This window comes from Eublepharis macularius, chromosome 7 (genome assembly GCF_028583425.1).
Source record: "Eublepharis macularius isolate TG4126 chromosome 7, MPM_Emac_v1.0, whole genome shotgun sequence".
NCBI lineage: Eukaryota > Metazoa > Chordata > Lepidosauria > Squamata > Eublepharidae > Eublepharis > Eublepharis macularius.
In genome coordinates this window covers 82,880,080-82,901,293 of record NC_072796.1, presented here as the reverse complement: position 1 = coordinate 82,901,293, position 21,214 = coordinate 82,880,080, and the positions used below count along the sequence as shown (strand labels likewise).

The 21,214-nt window shown below is 41.6% G+C and overlaps 1 protein-coding gene across 3 annotated transcripts in view; it reads right to left on the bottom strand.

Annotated features, from left to right (window-relative positions):
* Positions 1-1,451: 1,451 nt before the first annotated feature.
* Positions 1,452-21,214, bottom strand: part of MAPRE2 (microtubule associated protein RP/EB family member 2) — a 142,766-nt gene continuing 123,003 nt past the window's right edge. For all 3 annotated transcript variants that reach the window (XM_054985373.1, XM_054985371.1, XM_054985370.1), the window contains 3 exons: positions 10,916-11,055; positions 7,525-7,683; positions 1,452-4,204 (listed from right to left, as the gene is read on the bottom strand). In XM_054985373.1, coding sequence (XP_054841348.1) covers positions 4,133-4,204; positions 7,525-7,683; positions 10,916-11,055 — 371 coding nt within the window. In that variant the 3' untranslated portion in view covers positions 1,452-4,132. The remainder of the gene's footprint in view (positions 4,205-7,524; positions 7,684-10,915; positions 11,056-21,214) is intronic.

Below are 21,214 nucleotides of genomic sequence, written 5' to 3'. Positions count from 1 at the left end.
CTAGTTAATGTGTAGTATAATCATATATATTTTAGAACTCTTCAGGATATTTCTGTTAAAACAAAGAAATTTGACTGAAAAGAATCCTGAAAAATTAGAAGTTCAGAAACAAACCAGCCCTCAAATCTGATTTAAGTGATTTAACTAATTTAATTTTACTTACCACAATACAAAGCTCATTTCCTTGGCAGCAATTCCCATTGTTTTCAGTAATATCTGTTTTCAAGTAAGCATGCCTATGTACATAATAGCTATGTAATTAAGTTGTTATTGAAGGAGCGGAGCTCTGCACATCTATTAGCCTGGGCGCCATCATGACTCGCTGATTCAAAACCAGCTTTGCAATTAGATGGTTCTAAAGTCCACCACTGGCCTCAGGCATTTAATACACTCTCGCTCCCACCTAGACATCTAAAACTACATTTCTTACTCTGTGAAGAAATCACACAAGACTTTTTATAGCTAGGGGCCGTGGAGGGGGGAATAAAACCTTTATAAAGAAGCAAAAAGAGAAAAATATGGAGGAGGGAACAATTTCAGGTAAGCATTTTTTCCTTCTTGGAGAACCAGAGCATTTTGCTTTTCTCACAGGACTTAAAATCTGTAGTTTTAAAAAATAAAAATGGCAATACTAAACTAGAGTAGAAGGATTTACTTTAATATAATTTGGTCATACCAAGCAATTGTTGTCCCCTATTTATATCTATTGTAACAATATAGGAGAGATGAAATCTTCAAGACTTCCTTTATGTAACTTCATGCTGGACTTGATCAGGCCTCTCATATGATGATAATTGGCTATTTTATGTGAATTTCATAAAAGCTCTTCTCACAAACATTGATGCATTACCAGTAAAATCCCAGAATCTATACTTTCTTAGAGAGGTGAAAGCAACATATACTCTTTTTGTTGGGATAGGACTGAAAGGTGAATAGGTTAGAATGAAACATCAGCATGCATTATAGTAATTTTCCAGCTTCAGAGGCTTCTTGAACACCCAGATGCTCCAATATTGCACAGGATACCCGTATGTATAAAGGAATTGCTATGTCAAGAACAACTCTTGTTTTTTTTCCACTGTGCATTATTTCCCTGAAACTCTGTAAGTACATTAGATCATCCCGATATTTAGACTGGATTGGGTCTCTTGGGTTGATAAAGAGTTTTTTTCACGGTTGGTAGCTGTTGGTGAAAGTTTTTATAAAAAATATGTTTACAATAGATTTTTGCAAGGAGAAGTGTAATTCCAAATGGCAAACTTCTCTTTATTTTCACTGTTTTATCCCAGAAAGTGGTTCAAGGATGGAAATGTGCAAGATACATCAAATAATTACTGCCTAAAGCATTTGACTTTGTCCCGACTCTAAATTCCTGAACAATACATTAAAAAACCCAGGAAACCCATTATATATATATAGCTTCATGAAGGTCTACTGAGCTAGACAGAATGTAACATATACTTTTTTTTATTAAATATGTAAAAAGATCAATGCAAGTCAAGTTATTCACATATTCAGAGACCCCCCAAAAATCTACTCTATCATGCGACAAATGGTGGGGAACGCAAAATGACTGATACATTGGAATAAGACTTTTTGCACCTATTATGTCATTATTTATCTATTCATAATTAACAATACATATGTTTACATTCCTTTCAGTTTACATGTAATATATAACCAAAGCTTTATGGTGTGCTATTTAGTAAAAAATAATTACAAATGCATACTAAAACCATAAAGGAATAACAGAGTTACTCACCACAAAGGGAACGGGGGAGATCCTCTTTCCCTTCCCAGAGGCTCTCACTCCCCTCAGCACAACTGAGCAGATCAGGGTCTAATATGCAATTATTATCCTCCTGCCCCCTAGGTCATCCACTTCCTGTCTTCAAACAAAAAACGTGAGGGAAGGGAAATTGCTCCACAGATTATACAAAAAGAACCAACAAAAACCAGATACACATCCCCCTCCTTCACCCACGCAAGTTCTAAGTGACAAGATTGGAAGGTAAAGTGGCTTTGATGGGATCTATCTAAGAATAAAGAAACCCAGAAAAGCTCTGAAAGTGCTTCAAAAGGAAGTGATCTGAAAATCTGCTCAAGCGGAAAAAGTGAGAAAGTTACTACTGCCTTGGTGGTGATGAGAAAGTTTTCACTAGCTGGTTCAAAAATCAAGCATCTGCCCCAAAATTCCATTTGATCGCAGTGGGCATTTTGAAAACAGTGGAACTAGTCATATAATAATCATGGACATTTTAAAATCAGAATACGTACAGTTTCTTTCTATGATGGATTCTGACGTTTTATGTCCTCCTTTCCTTAAATTGCTTTAAGCACAAAGGATTCAAGTGAAACCAAATCACTTCTGCTAACAGGAATAGGAAAGGGCTAGTCAAGGAGCACACTGATTTTCACAGGATTACAAACTGTGTAACTGTTTCAATCTGTACATATCAGCTACAGTATTGTTGAGTTAAAGGGGTTAAAACTGAGAAAATGCAAACATTTGTTCAAATGTTCAAAAGTATTGTATATACTACCTGAGCAGCAACTAATAAGCAGCTTTACTGCATAATTTCTGTGGAAATAAACGCAAGTTCTTACATTACGCAAAAGCTCCTTGCATTTATGCATGTATATGGGAAGTCACCATTTAGTACAGCAACACCACTAATTTTTAAAACAACATATGCAAGACTTTATATAGAACTATAGTAACTGTAGCCTGCAGAATTATAATCTGCTAGGAGTTTCTGCTGTTGTACCTATAGTGTCAAATAACCAACCCAATCGGAGATTAAGAAATGAAATAATATCCCGGAAAAACCAAGTGAATTTAAAAAAGAAAGAAAAAACTAGAACTAGACTAAGAAAATGTGCAACTTAAGTTTAAGAAATAAGGAATGTTTTAATACATGATTTGCTATATTTCTATTTATAAAATGCCATCATCCAAGTGCAAGATTAACAAGAATGGTAATATTAAAACACAAGGCAATGAACATTTCTGTAAGCCAACATTCTGCACTCTCAATCCATCCAGTAGTCATAGCCAGACCACACAATAATTCTCATATCTTGTTCCAGATAGTATACCTCCAAAACATAAGCCTGAAAACTGACACGAAGCAACTGTGTGAAAAACAGGCGCTCATTTAACACTACATTTCAAAGGTGACTCTAAAAAGACTTCAAAGGAAAATTAGGTGTGATTGTGCTTGTAATTGGTTTGGCATATCCAAGTCTATCATCATGAAAGTATTCCGTCTCTGTATGTGCAAGGGGGAAAGAAAGCGGCTGCTCTGCATCGTTCCCATTTCTAGCTGTGGAAGCTTGAGCCCCAGCGGCATCTGCAGGTAGAGATACAGTGGTCAAGACTTTATTAAATACTTGAACCAACAGATACCCAGAAGTGAAACAGGAAGAAAGAAGTTTCTAGTCCCAGGGAAAGTATTCCAAAACTCTCAACCTAACAGTCGAACTGGCATCTGTTTTCCATAAATGAAGGTATACTGTGCAGCTTCCTAAACATGCTTTGGTGTAAACATCAGGAGGATTAAAGGGTTTTTTTTTAAGATAGAGAAAAAGTTGCTTTCCCATATTGTGTTAAATGATAGGAACCAGTATAATCTGACTGTGATTTCAGTTGTTTCCCCTCCTTCAAACTGTTTTATTAAATTTATGCCCAAGGCAGACCAAAAAGACCACAATATGTGAGAAACAGAACTGTACTTTTTGCCATAAGAGATGCCCATATAAATAGTTCTGAACAACTTACAAATGTATCATACTTAAGACAAAAGGAAAAAATAAATATATATTATATATATATATATATTTTTAAAAGCTGAACAAATCTCAAGCAGCCAAATAGTGAAGTTGCAGTGGTAGAAACTGGGATCACACCCTGGAGACCTTCTCGGGTGCATACTCCGACCGAAGACTTCTGCAAACACATCTTGGCAAAGGATGGGCACAGAATGCAGCAACTGCCTGACACTCACTATGGAACATTAATGTTAATGGCAGACTGAGAGTGGTTGGTTTCAAGTCTGAGGCCACACACGTTCTCTTCTTCAGAAGGAAGTTCCCACACAACAAAATGAAAATTATCAAATGTGCCGGATGGTCAGTACTCTTCCTGCTGCTGGGGCTGTTCATGAACCTGTTCCTCACCTTCATGCTCTTCTGTATGGCTCTCCTGTGTGTTAAAAGTGGGAAAGGGCTTTATTACAAACTCAGAGAAAACTCAGCGAAAACACTGAAAGTGCAGTTCTTCCCCTCTGTGCTGCTGAGAACATTAATTTAATTGAATGAAATATTATACAAAGCTAATAAGCATGGTATGACTGCTCTGAAAATTTAAGACTTTAAGAGAAGGTCCAGCACAACTCAAATTTTAAATGTAAACTTTAGAGAGTAGATGCAAGAAAGGGAGTACTGGAGACAGCTGGTGAAAACCTGCAGGCGAGAAACCGTGTTGAAGAATCCATCCTGACATTTTCCTTATGTGACACAAGTATAATTCTACTAATTTAATATCAAAGCTGCCATCTTGATAAATAATTTTCACTAAAAACTAAACATTTCAGCTTTATTTGCTTCATTTATACCCCACCTTTCTCCCCAGTGGGACCCAAAGTAGCTTACGTCATTCTCATCTCCCCCATTGTATCCTCACAACCACAGCCCTGTGAGGCAGGTTAGGCTGAGAGTGTGTGCGACTGGCCCAAGGTCACCCAGCAAGTTTCCAAGGCAAAGCGGGGATTCGATCCTGGGTCTCCCAGACCCTAGTCTGATTTCAATTCAGTCTAAATGGACTGATGTGGCAAAAGCACAGGGTAGACTGACAAAACCAAGAAACATGCCTAAACATGGATTCTAATCTTATTCATAATCTGCTTTTTCCCATTTTTTTCCAAATTAAAAGCTTGCCTTGTTGAAAATAATTGTATTCCTATAAAACTACACAGTTAATCTCTGCTCTGCATTTCTAAAAACTAGATTACACCCAAACTGGAAAAGGAAGTGTGCTTCGGGCAAAATCTTTTGTTCCTTATGAAATGTAGCCCTCTCCCTTTTTGCAATTTCAAGTGCACACTAACAGGAACAAAAGTATTTGACCATCATGAGGGTTAAAGGAATTAAGGCCCCACATTGCTATAACAACAACAACAACAACATTCGATTTATATAATGCCCTTCAGGACAACTTAACGCCCACTCAGAGCAGTTTACAAAGTATGTTATCATTATCCCCACAACAAACACCCTGTGAGGTGGGTGGGGCTGAGAGAGCTCCAGAGAGCTGTGACTAGCTCAAGGTCACCCAAGCTGGCTCCAAGTGGAGGAGTGGGGAATCAAACCCGGCTCTCCAGATTAGAGTCCCGTGCTCTTAACCACTACACCAAACTGGCTAAGGCAACAAGGCAATGTTCCCCATCTTCCTACTTCATGAGACTGGTTTCACTGCCTTCCCTTGTAGGGTAACAGTAAAGGAAAGTGACCTCTTTCCTCCCCATTTAGACATAGGACAATACTTCTTGCCCTTCTGAATTACAGAAATGTCTCCTGAACTAACTACTACCTCATGCATTACTTCCCAGAGCATGGGCACTCAAGCACTATTAGGAGGGAGCACACAGAGAGAAAATGTCAGAGACTGAGCTTGGATCCTCATACATGCAAAGCAGGTACCCTTACTACAAAGTTACAGTTTCTTACAATTTCATGAAAGATCTTGAGAAACTGTACTCCTGTTATTAAAATAAAGCTTCTAGTTTTTCTATAGTCCTTCCCCCACTAACTCTTCAAAGCTACAAATTATCAGTTCATTTTTTTCAGTTTCATGCACAAAGTCAATAAGTGGTTTCCAGTTTGTTATAAATGTAGATAATGTCTTCTCTCTAATCAAAGCAGTAAGTTCAGCTAACTCCGTCATCTTCACAATCCACTCCTCAATTGTTGGCAATATCAGACTCCTCCATTTTTGAGTACATAATAGCCTCACCACCATTGTCATATACGAAAATAATATACCATGTCTATTTTCTAGCTGTCTATCCATTAATCCCAGAAAAAAAACATTCTAGTTTAAATTGTGTATTAAGCTCAGGGAGCACACAGGCTCAAGGAAGTCACAACACCTGAAATTCATACAGTGTAATTCATCAGTGTATTTCTATAATTGTCACAAAGTCCAGAACCTACACAACCCAAATAATTGGCTAATGAAAACTTCGTCCTATTGAATTACTGCCTTATGCAATTTGGAGGCCAAATCTGCAAAAATAAGATGTTTATAATTAACGGCCTGAAGAAGGAATCACATTTGAAACGAGTGAAAAGATAAAGAGACCGGTGTAGCTCGTTGCCGTTACTATTCATCTCAGTGAACACGGTTACTGCAATTTTCGGCGAACTGTGTTGCTGCTACAGCCAACAATTTTTGGACGATAGCGATTGCGAACTTACCCCACATCAGTGGGAGATAATAGTGGACGTTGGATCCCACCTTGGAAGTTTTCATTAGCCAGTTATTTGGGTTGTGTAGGTTCGGGACTTTGCGACAATTATAGAAATACACTGATGAATTACACTGTATGAATTTCAAGTGTTTGTGACTTCCTTGAGCCTGTGTGCTCCCTGAGCTTTGTATTTCTTAGGAAGTTTCTCCCTGTTGGTATTTATTGCTTAAATTGTATATTAAACTTCAAGATTTTCTGTAAAACAGAAAAGAGTCCAGTAGCACCTTTAAGTCTAACCAACTTTACTGTAGCATAAGCTTTCGAGGATCACACTTATCTTCGTCAGATGCATCTGACGAAGAGAACTGATTCTTGAAAGCTTATGCTACAGTAAAGTTGGTTAGTCTTAAAGGTGCTACTGGACTCTTTTCTATTTTGCTACTACAGACTAACACAGCTAACTCCTCAAGATTTTCTGTATTATCATATGTATTTGTATCCAACAGACCCTTCATCTACATAGTCTCCCATTGTTCAAGTTGTATATTATACTCAACGTTTTTATCCCATTTTATCATAAAACCTCTCACGACCTCTGTCTTAAATTTCAACAAGAGTTTATATATTTTAGCAGTAACATGATCATTTGTACATATTCTGTTTCAAATTCAGATTTGTTTCATTCAAAACTCCATATTTTTTTATCTATTTTAAATCTTTCTAACAATTGTGCATAGAATAATTGACATCTACAGCCTTTAGCTATCAGATCTTCTCTTGACTTCATTTTACAGTCCCCTTGTAAAAAGTCTATCCTGACCTGGATAGCTCAGGTGAGCCCGATCTCATCAGATCTCAGAAGCTAAGCAGGGACAGCCTTGCTTAATAATTGGATGGGAGACCTCCAACAAACACCAGTGTTGCAAAGCCAGGCAATGGCAAACCACCTCTGTTAGTCTCTTGCCATGAAAACCCTCCCAGGGGTCGCCATAAGTCTGCTATGACTTGGGGGCAGTCAAGTCCCGATAGGTTAGCCACTTTTGTTGAGACTCACATGTTCTTCTGAAGCATAGAGAACTTCCATTAGCCGCTGAACAAGGTCATTATTTTCCCGCCCATGTTCTTGACAGAGGAGTTCAATCTCCCTTAATTTCCCAAAGTAGAAATCCCTTTCCTTCTCCACACCTTCAAGTGCAAGTTTTAATGAATGTACCTGTAGAAAGAGCAATTCTTTAGTACATCTAATCATGGGATAATTCCTCTGACAATATAAATCAGCTTATATGTAGACTTAATGCTCACATGCTTTCAAAACAATGTGAAATTAAATTATAGTCTCACTCAGAATAAGCATTTTCACATTTCCCTATTACTTTCTTCATCATCGCTTCCTTCAATCTAGAGATGTCACAGCCTAGAAAAATACTATGAAAAAATGGAGGGTGTGTGTGTCATTTTTCCGTGAAGAATTTTTCTAGTGGAAATATTGAACATTTAGAGGGGGAAACCTCTTGCATGTTATTTTATCATGCAAAATAATGTGATTTACTTCTCTATCCATGCCTCTTCTATCTACCATCCAAGATGGCTACAGAGTAGACATGGGCAAGAATCGAAATACGAATCAAATTTCATGACAAATCGGGCTGATTCGTATTTCGCGAAACGCGTTTTGTGGGGCTGCAGTTTTCATGAAATTCATGACTTCTGGGCCCAATTCGTTCAGTTCATGAATGATTGTGATGCCAGACAGGCTGGCGCCGATCCTTTGATTCCCGAGGCAACATAGGCCTGGAGTGTCTGCAGACTTTTTGTTGCCATTGGAAACCCCAATCTTAGCCCACATAACCTTGATAGACAGCTCTCCTTGCCAACTGGAGAGCTTTCATTCTGCCCTATACAGCGAGGAGCGGGGGGGGGGGGGTGTTAATCCCCTAGGCAACGGAGGAGATGGGCCTTCTGTAGCCATGGGAACACCAATCTCATCCCTCCAAACCCTGTTAGGCAGATCTGCCTGCCAACCACAGACCTCCTGTTCTGCTTTATGTGAGCATTTGTTATATAAGGCAGAGCTCTCTGCCTCATGCTTTTCAGTCCCAGTAGACAGAGGGAGAGGGAGGACCTGTTGCTGGGATCGGAGTGAGAGAGAGAGTGGAATTGAGCTTTTGGCTGCTTCTGCTGCATTAAAAGAGACAGGAAAGCCTCTTATTTTCAGCTCTTGGCCTTGCTGGGAAGGTCTTTGGGTAAGGATGCCTTTTTTCCTCCACCTCTCCCCTCCCCACCCTAGTCTCAGGCCTTTGCCTGGCTCTGCGGCCTAGCTTGACTGAAGCCTCCCTTATTTTTTCTTTGCTTGTCTTTGTTTCTTCTAAATTCTTTCTCTGCTCTTTTGAGGGCTTACACTCTTGTTGTTTCCGTTGGTTTTATTCTGTGCACCTCTCCCACCTGGGTAGGTGTCTGTGTGGTGGTTTTGGGGCCCTCCTCTCAAGCCCAGTCTCTCTGGGTATGAAGGGGGACACTGAAGTTCCTCAGGTTCTGACGAATCATGAAATGTGACAATTTCATGGAAGTTCGTGTTTCGTGGGACGTGATGAAATGCGAAATTCTCATTTAGTTTTTTCCTGTTTCGTGCCCAACCCTACTACAGAGGTATTTGCTGTACTGCAGTACAGTAAAATAGGGCAAAAGGAGGGTATTTGGGGCAGCAAAATGAATATCTCTAGAAAAGTCACAAAAGAATTTAAAGAATGTGGCATATATGTTATACTGAGTAGAAACCAGAGGTTTTAATATTCTTAGTTCAGCCAGCATTCGTTATAGTTAAAAACATGAACTGGAAGTCTCCAGCTGAAATTTTTACTCATACTTTAGGAAAGCCTCCCAACCTCAGTCACCTACCCCCATTTCTATCATAGGGATCATCATGAACTGTAAAGAAAATGGCTTTTCTAACTGTGACCATCTTAGAAACTTTGGTTCAGGAAGAAAGGCCTAGTTTACACAGCTTGTTAGTGAAGACCAGTACAAAGTGACCTTGCAGATAAGGGACTGCTGGCTGGGGAGGTTTTCTTCAACAGTACCTTGTTCCAATTAACATTCCTGAGAACACAGCACATATCATTTGCACCTGTGGGAAAGGGGTGGACCTAAGCAGCAGATAGGTTTTGTTTCTTCCCACTCACGTATTTCATGCTAGCAACAGTGACATCGATTTTGAGGTTCTGATTGGCTAAACAGGCCTAAGCCAATTGAGACCCTCACCCTTAAAGTTAGTTAGCATTACCAATGAAGCTAACCTAGGAGCTAGAGGCTAGAAGCTAAGCAGAGAGAGAACCTAGCTTCCTTTTGAAGATGGCTACCCCAATGCAGCCATCATCTTGTTTGCTGTTATAGACTTAGAGCAATGGTCCTGTTTGTCTCTATGGAAGAGAACCTGAGGTAATTTGACCTTGTTCCTAGTGACTGCCTTCTGAATTACTGTGGATTGTTTAGTTAGAACTAACGGCTAAGCCTTTGTTATTTCCCCCCACAGTCTGTCCTGTCTTTTTGAATATCTTTGCACCAAATAAATAATTATATTTTTAACTTGTTGTGGTTCTTAACTCCTTAACCTCAAATGGCTGAAGACAGCATATTGACCCAAAACCACCAACTAGGTAAAACTTTGTTGAGAAATTCAACTTGCAAACCAACTTTGCAGGGTAGACTTTCTGGTTAATTTCCCTGAAGTGCTGGGAGATTTGTCCTTTTGCCCCTGTGCTGTTGAGATAGATAAAAGGACAAGTAGTGGCTACCAGAGCTAATGTGAGAGCAGGGTCTCATTGGCAATTCTGAAGCTTTGTTTGCTTCTATAAAGGTGCCCAGTGTGGACTTATCCCTGGCTTGGGGATGAGGGCATGTGGCAGCACCTTTGACATGGACAACTGTGAAGATTATTGAGAAAACACAGCCTAAAGTACAGTACTCACATAGCACAGTCCATTTATTATTTTATGGACTGCTACATATGAGAAAAGTTCCTATACGTGGGGACGCAGCAGAAATCCCTCCACTTAGTAAAACACATTTCTAAGCCTGGTGATCCTGTACCTATTGACAGTACTATACCCATATGCATATCATGCTCCTGCTTAGTTGTCTTGTGGATTACCTGGAGGCATAGATGGGAAGGGAATGAGGATGGAGAAAAATGTAGGAACACCAAAATCCAGACTTTAGTACCAGCAGTAATGTGGCATTTGTTTTCTCTCTCTTCCTATTAAGGCACTGTTCTATGGCAACCGAGCTTGAGTAGGACAAGTGTGCTGCATTTGACAAGTTTATGAGGTGTTTAATACTGCAGCAATACAAACCACTTGGCTACCTGGAAAGCAAATTTACTATAAAGCCCTATTTAGCATCTTCACTGAATCACTCAGAAATGTGTTCGTTTCTACTAGGCATGTTACCTGTTCACTGAGCTGTATAACTTGTGTCTCCAAATCTTTATCAGATTTGGATGCTGAACTGCTAGGAGGTGTCTTTTTTGCTGACGAGGGACGAGATGGTGTTGATCCTGGTTTTGAAGCTGGACTGGATTTGGCAGCACCTAAAACACGTATAAAGTTGTTGTACACAATATTTATCACTTTGATGAATAATTTGTTTCTTATTATCTGTACAGATGATTCAGCCGGGCATTTTGATTTATCAAAGATAGAAATAATATCACAGAAAATCGTTATGTCTAAGTTTCGCTTGCATATATAATGAAAAGCAATTATAACCTATGACTATGTAACAAACTTGAACTTAAGTGAGCTACTGAAAAACATCCTTCTTTACATCAATAAAGCACAGCAATACTGACCGTAATTTTCTACAAACAAGTTTAAATCCAAGCACCAAACTGCTATTTACAAATGGGCTTCAGGATTTCAGATGCCAGAAAGACTTACCCAAACATAAGAGTTGCAATTTCAGGTGTCTCAAGCAAGTAAACTATCGTGTATTAATGATTGCGCGTGTGTGTGCGCACGCACGCACACACACACACACACACACTCTGCAGTGGATAAAGTCATCAGAACATTTTTTAAAAATCAGAAAGCACTAAGAATACACATTTTTAAAACACAGAGAACCATATATATTAAGATTCCCAGAAAAAAAAAGATCTGAATACTAAACTGGTATTTTTTGAACCAAATATTGGGAATACTGATAGATATTGGATTCCTGATTTAAAAAAATACCAGCAGTACAATCTTGAGCGGGAAGGAGGAAAGCACTTAGGGAGCAGACTAAGAGGTATGCTGCGATAACTCGGATTTACATGGGCGTAACCCACACCCACCTTCGCCAGTAGCCGGGCAAGGCACACCCCTGTTGTGGCCCAGCAGTGGCCAGGACAGGTAGCTGGATGGAGGCATAAATTGTGGCATAAATTCCTGTGCCAGCATTGGAGGGGGCAGGCTCGAGGTGGGTGGGCCATGAGTTAGTTGGTTCTCTAAGCCGCTCCAGGCCCAGGCATGCCCCCTGCAGCAGCAGAAAGTTACGCTGTGAAAAAGGCAGTGTAGCCCATAGGCATCCACCGAACAGGAAATCTCGGCTCCTCCCACCACACCCAGCCCTTCCCATGAGGCCTGGTAGAGCATAGGATGGCAACTACTGAAGGGACCAATCTGCATGCACCATTGTGGCAGCTAAGCCCCCCTCCACGTGCCCAATCAGCTCACCGGTGCCCATGAACCCAGGCAAGTTGGAAGGCAGTCGGAGGTGTCAGGGCTTGCCGCAGCCACCGCTGGGCGGTCTGCTCCTGACATCAAAGGGGGGGGGCAGGGATTCTGCGGGACCCTGCTCTGTGGGTGGAGGGGCGGTATACATCACCCAGACTCCCTCTCACTCCACTCACTGGCCCGCTCAACCTGTGCCACTCACTCCCCTTGGTCTCTGCCATCTCCTCCTCCTCCTTCATCCACTATCCTCCTTGCCTTCGCTCTCGCTCTGCTCCGCTCCATCACTCCTACTCAAACCCACCACCTCAGAGCTCTTCCCAGCCATCCTTTATAGGGTTTCCTTCCCCCGCCCCGCCCTTCTTCCAGCCTGGATCTGGGCTGCCCCAAGTAGTTGCAGCTGGGGTAGCTGATCTGGCTCCACTGACTGGCACCAGCTGTGTCGTGTTGCCTGGCTGCCAAGCCTCCCTGACTCTGCTGATTGCTGAAGTCAGGTCCAGGTGCGGCCCCTTGGCTGCCTGCCCAGCTCCCCCCCCCCAGAATGTCTGTGGCAGCTCCACCTGAAGTTGCTTGGCTTCTGGCACTCCCTGGGCCTGGCTATTGGCTTCTAGCTGGTGTATAGGCTGGGGCGTGGTTCTGGGCTGTTGGGACTGCTTCTCCTCATCAGGTAAGGGCTCTGCTTGGGCAGCTGCTGGGTCACTATTTCCCCTGCCCTTGCCTTCTCCCTCTACTTTGCCCAGCCCCCTGCCTTCTCCCTGGATGGTGGGGCTAGCTGGCCTTGCCCTGCCCCTTTCAGCCCCCTGGGGCCTTGGACCCTTGCCCCCTTTTCCTGGCATAGGCAGGTTCTGGCTCTGATGGCTGGCTGGGGCAGCAGGGCCGCTGCCTCCTGGCTGTCTCTCACTGTTTCCTCCCAGCAAGGCTGGGGGCTGTGCCCCAGACCCTGGACAGGAGGCTCTACCCGGCAGCCCCCTGCTGCAAGGACTTAGAGCTGCAGGGACTGAGAGCACGAAATGGGAGAGGGTGCTCACAGATGTGAGGCACAAATGCACTTGGGGAATTTTGAGGTATCAGAGAGTACTTAGCACTCACTCAATGGAAGAAGCGCCTAGTCCAAAATCCAGAGGAGTTAGCCGTGTTAGTCTGACGAAGAGAGCTGCAGCTCTCAAAAGCTTATGCTACAATAAAGATGGTTAGTCTTAAAGGTGCTACTGGACTCTTTACTTATTTTGCTAGTCCAGAATGTCATACTAACAAATCCCACCCAAATTTCCTTGCAGGTTGTCTGATACCTGAGTACCAGCTCGTGAAGGGACTAGGGTGCTCTGACAAGTAAGAAGAAGCTGGAGCAGCGGCACCCTGGCTCACTAATTTGCACCAGTTTAAAGCCCTCCCAAGGAATCTTCCCAGGTCCCTTCCAAACACATTCTTCCCTGTCCTTGATAGGTGGAGTCCATCGTATGCAAGCAGGCCACCTTCAAGAAAACGTAGGCCATGGTCCCCAAATTCAAATCACTCCTGAAAGCACCATGAACACAGCCAGCAGTTGACCTCCATAATCTGTTCCCACTGCATTCCTCTTCCTCTGACCAGCAGGATTAAAGAGAATACCACCTGTGTCCCCATTCTTTTCAGTTGCCTCCCAGGGACTTCATAGTCAGCCTTTATGTGCTTAGTGGTGTTCACAGCTGCATCATTTCTTCCCATGTGGACTATCACAAATGAGTAATGGTCTGTTGGTTTGACTAGTGTGGCCATCCAGTCTGTGATATCCTTGATCTTTGCCCCTGGCAAGCAACACACCTCTCGGGCCATGGGGATAGGCCTGGACATACGATGTTCCAACTCCTCAGAAGAGAGTCACCAATCACCAAGACTCTCTTTTTCCTTCTAATGTTATTTGCTTGTAGCTTCATGGCACCCCCTACTCATCCTTTCCAGTCCTTGTTGTATATCTGTCAGTGATTCTGTAACATCAGCAAGGGCTGCAATCGATTTCTCGGCTCCAGTGGCATTGTGCCTTCTGGCTCGTGCTGCCAATCTATGAGGAGGCTCATTAGGAAAATATCCTGTTTTATTGTGCCTTCCACTACTCTCCCCATCCCCTTTCAGGGCCTGTTGTTGGTCTTTAAGGTGCTCCTGAAACTGGAATCTTCGGGGGGGGGGGGACATCCTTTTCTTTAAACCACCTCCTTAGCCATCTTGAAGTACACAGACTCATCCTGTCCAGTTTGAATAACAGAATTTTATAATTTTTTTAATCAAACACTGCAATCCTAAACAAGCTTGACTTCAATGGGCTTAGAGGGTGTAGCTCTGTTTAGGATTGCGCTGTAAATCTACTGCATTCCCTCTGTCCACAAAACCAGTTCCTTCAAGCAGCCAAAATGCTAATCGACAGTCTCTTTTGCTAGCTGCTTCCAGCCTAATCCATATTGAGGTTCATGCCTTTCCCTATCTATTTTTTCTATGTTATTAGAGAGCAATTTCACATTCTTTTGGTATATGTAAACCTGATAGAGCTGCTATTATAACATTATAAATGTCTCAAAACAATTAAAATAAAATAGATGCTCTAAAATCATTTTAAAAATTTCCCAGCAAAAGATTCATTCAGCTTACATCACAGATTTTGAAGCCCACTGTGCAATTCCATACCTTTCACAGTAAACAGGATTTAAAAATTAAAATCCTTAACATACCAATTGCTACGAAAAACAAGGAGAGTTTAGGGTCAGCGTGGGGCTTGAACCATCATTAGGCTCCACCAATTGGGGTTGGGGGAGGTCTAGCATTTACCTATTTCAGTAATCCATAACTAAGTATAAGCATAATATTAGCTAAAACACTTAAGGTCACATTGTTATATGACACAGATAGCAACTCTAAGCTTCTTTTTGTACCTACTAAAACACCTATGGCTCCATTTTCTTAAAGCAATAATATACTGGCAAGCCAAATGGTAGCCTTTCACAAAAACATGCCCTAGTTATCTGAACAGAAAATCTTTATGCCAAGGAGGCAGCTGCATAGCCTGAGGTCAAACACAGTCCACCTAGAACAACTCTGCTCAAACTGGCAGCTACCTCATTATCCACAGTCTGTACAGAACACAAGAACTGTCAGGCGGTAGCCCTGACTTCAGCTGGAAAGTGGGCATTACAGCAGAAAAATTATTCAGCATTGTCTTGAGTTGTGACTACTGCTCCATAATACAAAATGATTGTGCTGGCAACCCAATATATAATTACACTTGTGTCCAATTGCTAAGGGGGAAAATCAAATTTCCTCACAATCAGCCTTCTCATAGTAGCTACTACGATGCTAAGGAGCAGCCTTATGAAACATCTTTTCACAAAGGTGTAACAGAATAACAGAAGCTGTCATCTAGAGGTCCATGACCACCTAGGTAACATACACTGTCACCATGATAGGAGGAATCTGCTCCCCAATAAGAGACAGAAAACCATAATGTGCAGGTAGTCTCTTAAAATGTGCCCACTACATCTTTAGAAGAAACTCAAAAATAAGAGGCAAAGTACAAAACCTGTCTTTTGATCTTTATTCAGTACTCTAAGATCTAGATGGTTGATGACTTTCCCTCCTATATGGCTCAGTTCACCCATACCAGAAATCCGTAATTTAAGTACAATTAGGTTGTAAAACCAGGATGAGGTTCATCAACACCTGGTCTGTTGCCAACACTGATTTCATTGTCTTTGCTCTTTCTTCTGCACAGACCCAGCTGGTATCCCCAACCACACTACAATAAAGGTGGCACTAAGAAACAAGCCAGAATGTTCTCCTTCATAGGTAGGGTTGCCTAGTCCCATTCCCTCCAGGGGGGGGGGCTGGCACTTACTGTGGTGCATGCAGTCCAAGTGGGCACAATGACATCACTTCTGGAAGTGAAATAATTGTGCTCGCTGGAAGCACACCTGCTGCACACTGGCCTGGTTGATGTTTTGCCTCCTGGGCCCACTCCTTGGGGCTTTTCTGCCCACCAATCAGGTGAGCAGTGGTGGATGCAGAGGCTGGGAGTCGGGGGATCCCCTTCCCCACTGGAGGACCTGGCAACCCTATTCATACATCATACAAAAACAGTTAAGATTGACTGTGGTGAACAAACCAACTTCAAACTATGGGAAAAGATTCTGGTTTAAGGTGCCCTAGCCAGCCACAGCTGGTAGAGTAACCTGTATTCAAACAACTACTCACAGCTAATTAAACCATGTTTTGGATCCAGCAGTAATTTCTGACAGAAGGGATTTCAGTTAGTGGAATAGGACTTTCTCACCTCCCCTGTTTCACTACAGCCTGAAATGCCACCCATGGAGGAAAAGGGGAGCACGAACAGTATGATAGGAAAGTCAGAGGTCTGCCCTGGAAAGGGTGGGATTGGTGAAAATCTCCTCCCTTCCATTAGCAAAAATCTACTACTGGATCAAATCCCATAGTTTCCCATAAACTCTCAACAGAGCCTCTAGGTTATAAATTAGGATTATTAGGATTTTACTTTCACCCATTGCAGGCTCTGAAGATGTTTCATGAGTGGGGGGGGGAGAACATGTATAATGTTCCATTAGATGTATTGATGTCAAGATATCATTTGTGCTATTGTCAATAAATTTAATGCCTAATTTAAAAGATGCAAGTATGTCTGCATGGATTTAATTGCTCTACAACTCGCTCTTTATCTATAATGAACAATGATAATGGAACAGAACTGGGGTTCTCACATTTTTAGCATTGAATATTATGCTTGCTTTCTGCCAGCAGAAAAGACTTCCACTCCTGGTGCGGTCAATTTTTCACTGTTTCTCCATTCACTGCAGACCTCCCCCCCCCCCTTGTGCCTAGGGACAGAATTTCAGGATGTATATTAAAGCTGTAGGGGGAAGGGAGATATGCTGTATTCCGAGAAAAGTAACATTTTATAAAGAACCACTAGTTTGTTCAGTCCCCTCCCCCCAGCCTTACTGACTCATGCATAAATCACCCTCAAATCAGTGGAAAGTAACCATATACACATAACTGTGTAACTGTGGACTACACTACTATCACCTAAACACTATTCTCAGAGATAAATGACTGCATGAAATTAAGCACGCTGGGGAAAGGCCTAACAAGGACGTTTATAGACAGAGTGCATTCTTATACTGAAATTATTTTTCTCCTATGTGAATGGTAAGATTTTGTCTTTGTTGAATCATTAACTCATTGCTTAACACTCCTGGGGGGGGGTCCCTTTGTCATTGTTGTTCACTATGAAGGCAGTACTTTGTTGGATTCCTGAACAGAAACTGTCTGTATGACTTAAGAAGAGTTCTGCAACCACAGTATCCTTAGCTTGAGGCAAGGTGAACCTCCAAGTTAAGGCAGCCAAGTCTACCAAGCAGAAAAACTAGACAGTAGGGGTTGTTTCTTTTTTATTTTTAACTTTGCTTAAGAAAAAAGGCACCTCTGTACACTTGCCGGTATTTAGAAGACATTCAAAAAGAATTTCTTTAGCATTTTGGAACACGAATAAAACAAAACAACCTTAATACAGCATTCCCATAGCCAATCAAACACATAACAAAGAAAATTATTCTAACTAGGAATCCATTTGATAGATGATTACTGTTAGGTAGAGATGGGCACGATCTGGAAAAAAACGAACCATGCGGTTCGTAGTTCGTCACATTTCACGAACCTGCCCCGGTTTGTGAAGCGGCGCATTTGGTTCGTGAAAACATCACTTCTGGGTCAGCAAGTTGCCACTTTTGGGTCAGAAGAAGGTCATTTCCAGGCCAGCAGGAGATCTGTAGGAAGTCCATCCCTTGTTGCCTAGGTAACTGATTGATCGGCACCAGACTGTCTGCAGAGACGAACCAAAAAACGAACCAGCCTAAAGTTCATGGCAGTTTGTCAGAAATGGGCTCTGACGAACTGCCAGTTCACAAACCACGAACCGGCATGGGTCGTCACAAACTTTGGTTCATATTTCGGTTCGTTCCCATCTCTACTGGCAGGTATTCCCACAACACATTTTCTAAGTCTGTATTTAGTGTATTACAAGTTGCCCAGTTGATGCTGGCCAGCCTGGCCCCAACAAGTTCTCCCTCGAAGGCCAAAAGAGCCCTGGAAAGGGTCCTGCTCTTCTCCTTGCATTTTACTGAGAGAAGCTAAGCGTGAAGGTTGGCAATATGTTGCACTTGCCTTGCAATGACCACTCAGGGTATTTGTTTCTTAAAGCTACAGGCTGTTCTATTATTTGGTGGGGTTAACCACTCCAATTATTTATTTATTTATTTATAGATTCCCTATGTTTCTGTAAATCTGGGCTTTTCAGGTTTGTAGAAAGATCTGTCTGGTCTGTTCATGGCTCCAGTCTCTGGATTTAAGTATCCACAGATTTCGTCATGCTGAAAATTATATGTATCTCCTGAAGATTTTATTAATCATAAAATCAAGGCAATCTGTTCCATATGGAAGGTATAATCTGGCCAAATTTTAAACACATTCTATTAACTTTTTCCACATAGAACAATTAAGCATATAAGAGATGGTTGTCTAACCCTCTAAATGAAGTAATGAAAAGCAAAAGATACAGTAAAATAAACATTAAACAGAGGTAATGCAGATCAGGAAGGCTGATATTCTAGAGGGATTAAATCCCCTTGCAGTTGACGGAGTTTGCTTTTTCAAAGCAGGTTAAGAGGATGCTCATAGATCCTGCCTTACTCTTTGAAAAGCAGGTTGGCATGGTGGTCAGGAGTACCTGCTATCAGCTGCATCTGGTTCACCAACTCTCTCATTTCCTAGACTCTGACAATCTGGCTATGTTGATACATGCTTCTGTAACCTCACCGTTAGATTACTGCAACATGGTCTACGCAGGGCTGTCCTTGAGAATAACCCAGAAATGACAACCGGTCCAGAATGCAGCAGCCTAACTATTGTCAAGGTGTTAGCTGCTTGGAACCCATGTTGCCCATTTTGAAACAGCTACACTGGTTATCAGTCTGTTTCTGAGCTGAATTGAAGGTGCTGGTCATGACCTTTAAAGCTCTTCACAACTGGAGGTCCACATATTTGAAGGACCATCTCATTCCATATGTCCTTCTGCACCAACTATGGTCTTCAGGCAGCCATCAGCTGGCAATCCTACCTCTTAGTGTGGCCCCTGCTTTGCGGAATGGGCTCCTTGAGGTGGTGAGGGGAGCCCCCAACTTGGAGATCTTCAGAAGATGCTGCAAGGCCCGACTGTCTGCCAGGGATTTGGAGGGGATTTGAAAGGCAATCATCTTTTAAGGAGGGAGGGAGGGATTTGGAGGTTATTTTATTTTGGTTTTAACTGTAAATGTTCTAAATCTATTATTATAATCCACCTTGAATCATGTGGAAATGAAGAGTAAAAATGTTTTCATTAATAAATAAATACGATACTTATAATTAAGTTGGGAATAATATTTCTCCAAAGTGCAGCACATAGGAAGGAGTGTCAGGAAGCAGTATAGAGCTGCAAGAGCTACAATATATTGTTCAAACAGCAAGGGTTTCAAGAAAGGCACTTCTAGCTGAACGACCCACCTAAATGCAGAGATTGCATAAACTGCAATTATGAAGCATCAATGTTATCCAGCCTCCCAGTATGTGATCAGAATCAATGGCTAAGACATTCACACAAAAAACTTCTCACATACAGATACCTTTAAGAATCACTAGTGGTATACTGCACAGACTTTTTTATTTTCACTGAACTTTTCTTTCATGGGCACCACTGAATGTTTGCCCTCTGCACCCATGTATTTAGAAATACATTTCCATAGAACAGCAACACTTATCTGTAGAAGGCATTCACCACAATAAATTATAGCAGTCAATTGTAATGACTGCTTGGTAGCAGTCAATTGTAATGACTGCGGATACGGACATTGTTCACTGAGAGCACTTTTGCACTTTATACTGATTATGAAATTAATGTATACTTTTGTTACATATTGTTACTCCGGATAGCGTGTTTTTTGCTTGTTAGTTTTACATTTCCGGAGTAGCTCCTGTGGGAGTGGAGTACCTTAGATATACCAGCAATTTATGGTTTGCTATTAAACAGGAATCATTCAAAAAAGGGGGGGGGGATTGTTTAGCATTATGTCTGAACTGCTCTGTCCTTATTCCACTATTTCAGAACATTTCACAGAGGAAAAGGGAGGCATCTCCGCCATGGTGAATTGTACAAAAGGAGAAAATGTTTTTAGCTGTGGGGAGGAACATGTATCTTGCCTCTTTGTATATTACACCAGAGGTGAAGCAATCAATCATGTATCCTCTGCAAGCATGTGCAAAGCTGCCCTTATTCTATGGGAAAATAAGATGAGTTAAGAAATACTCCTCAGGCAGTTTAAAGTAAACAGACGATTAATGAATACGATATATTATTTTGTAACCCAAATTGGATTCCTGAGTAACAAACATTATTATGACACACTGTTATGGTGAATGCTCATGTGCATACTTCATGTTTTTTAACTCCTAACTACATGAAAGCAGAAGCTGGATCCTTTTTTAACTATTGCTTACATGTAGACTGAAAGGAAAAACTACAAGATAATCATCTAGACACCCTTCCTAACTGACAGAATACTCTGCATTTTTTTGCCCAGAGATCTGCTTCAGAACATGAAACATATCAAGTGAAGCAGTTTGAGCATGATGAATAGGGTGTCATCCATGGGACCACCATCTCTGTAGAAAATCAGCTCTGCCCTCTAAGCTAGAATGAAGACAACATCAGGGTGGTCAAGAGATTAGTTCTAAAGCACTATTTATACTACAATATCCAAGCTGCATTATCCTTGACCTGCAATGACTTGCTACAGCACAGCTCTTATGTCATAACTGTTATGTGTATCTCATGAAATGGAGTAAAGTGAGTATTTCTTCTATTCTGGCTAACAGCTCTGTTTTAATAAGTTAATTCTTAATAAAAACAAAGAATACTTGGGGAGACAGATGTCAATTCTCTAGGGTTGCCAGCCCCCCTTATCCATC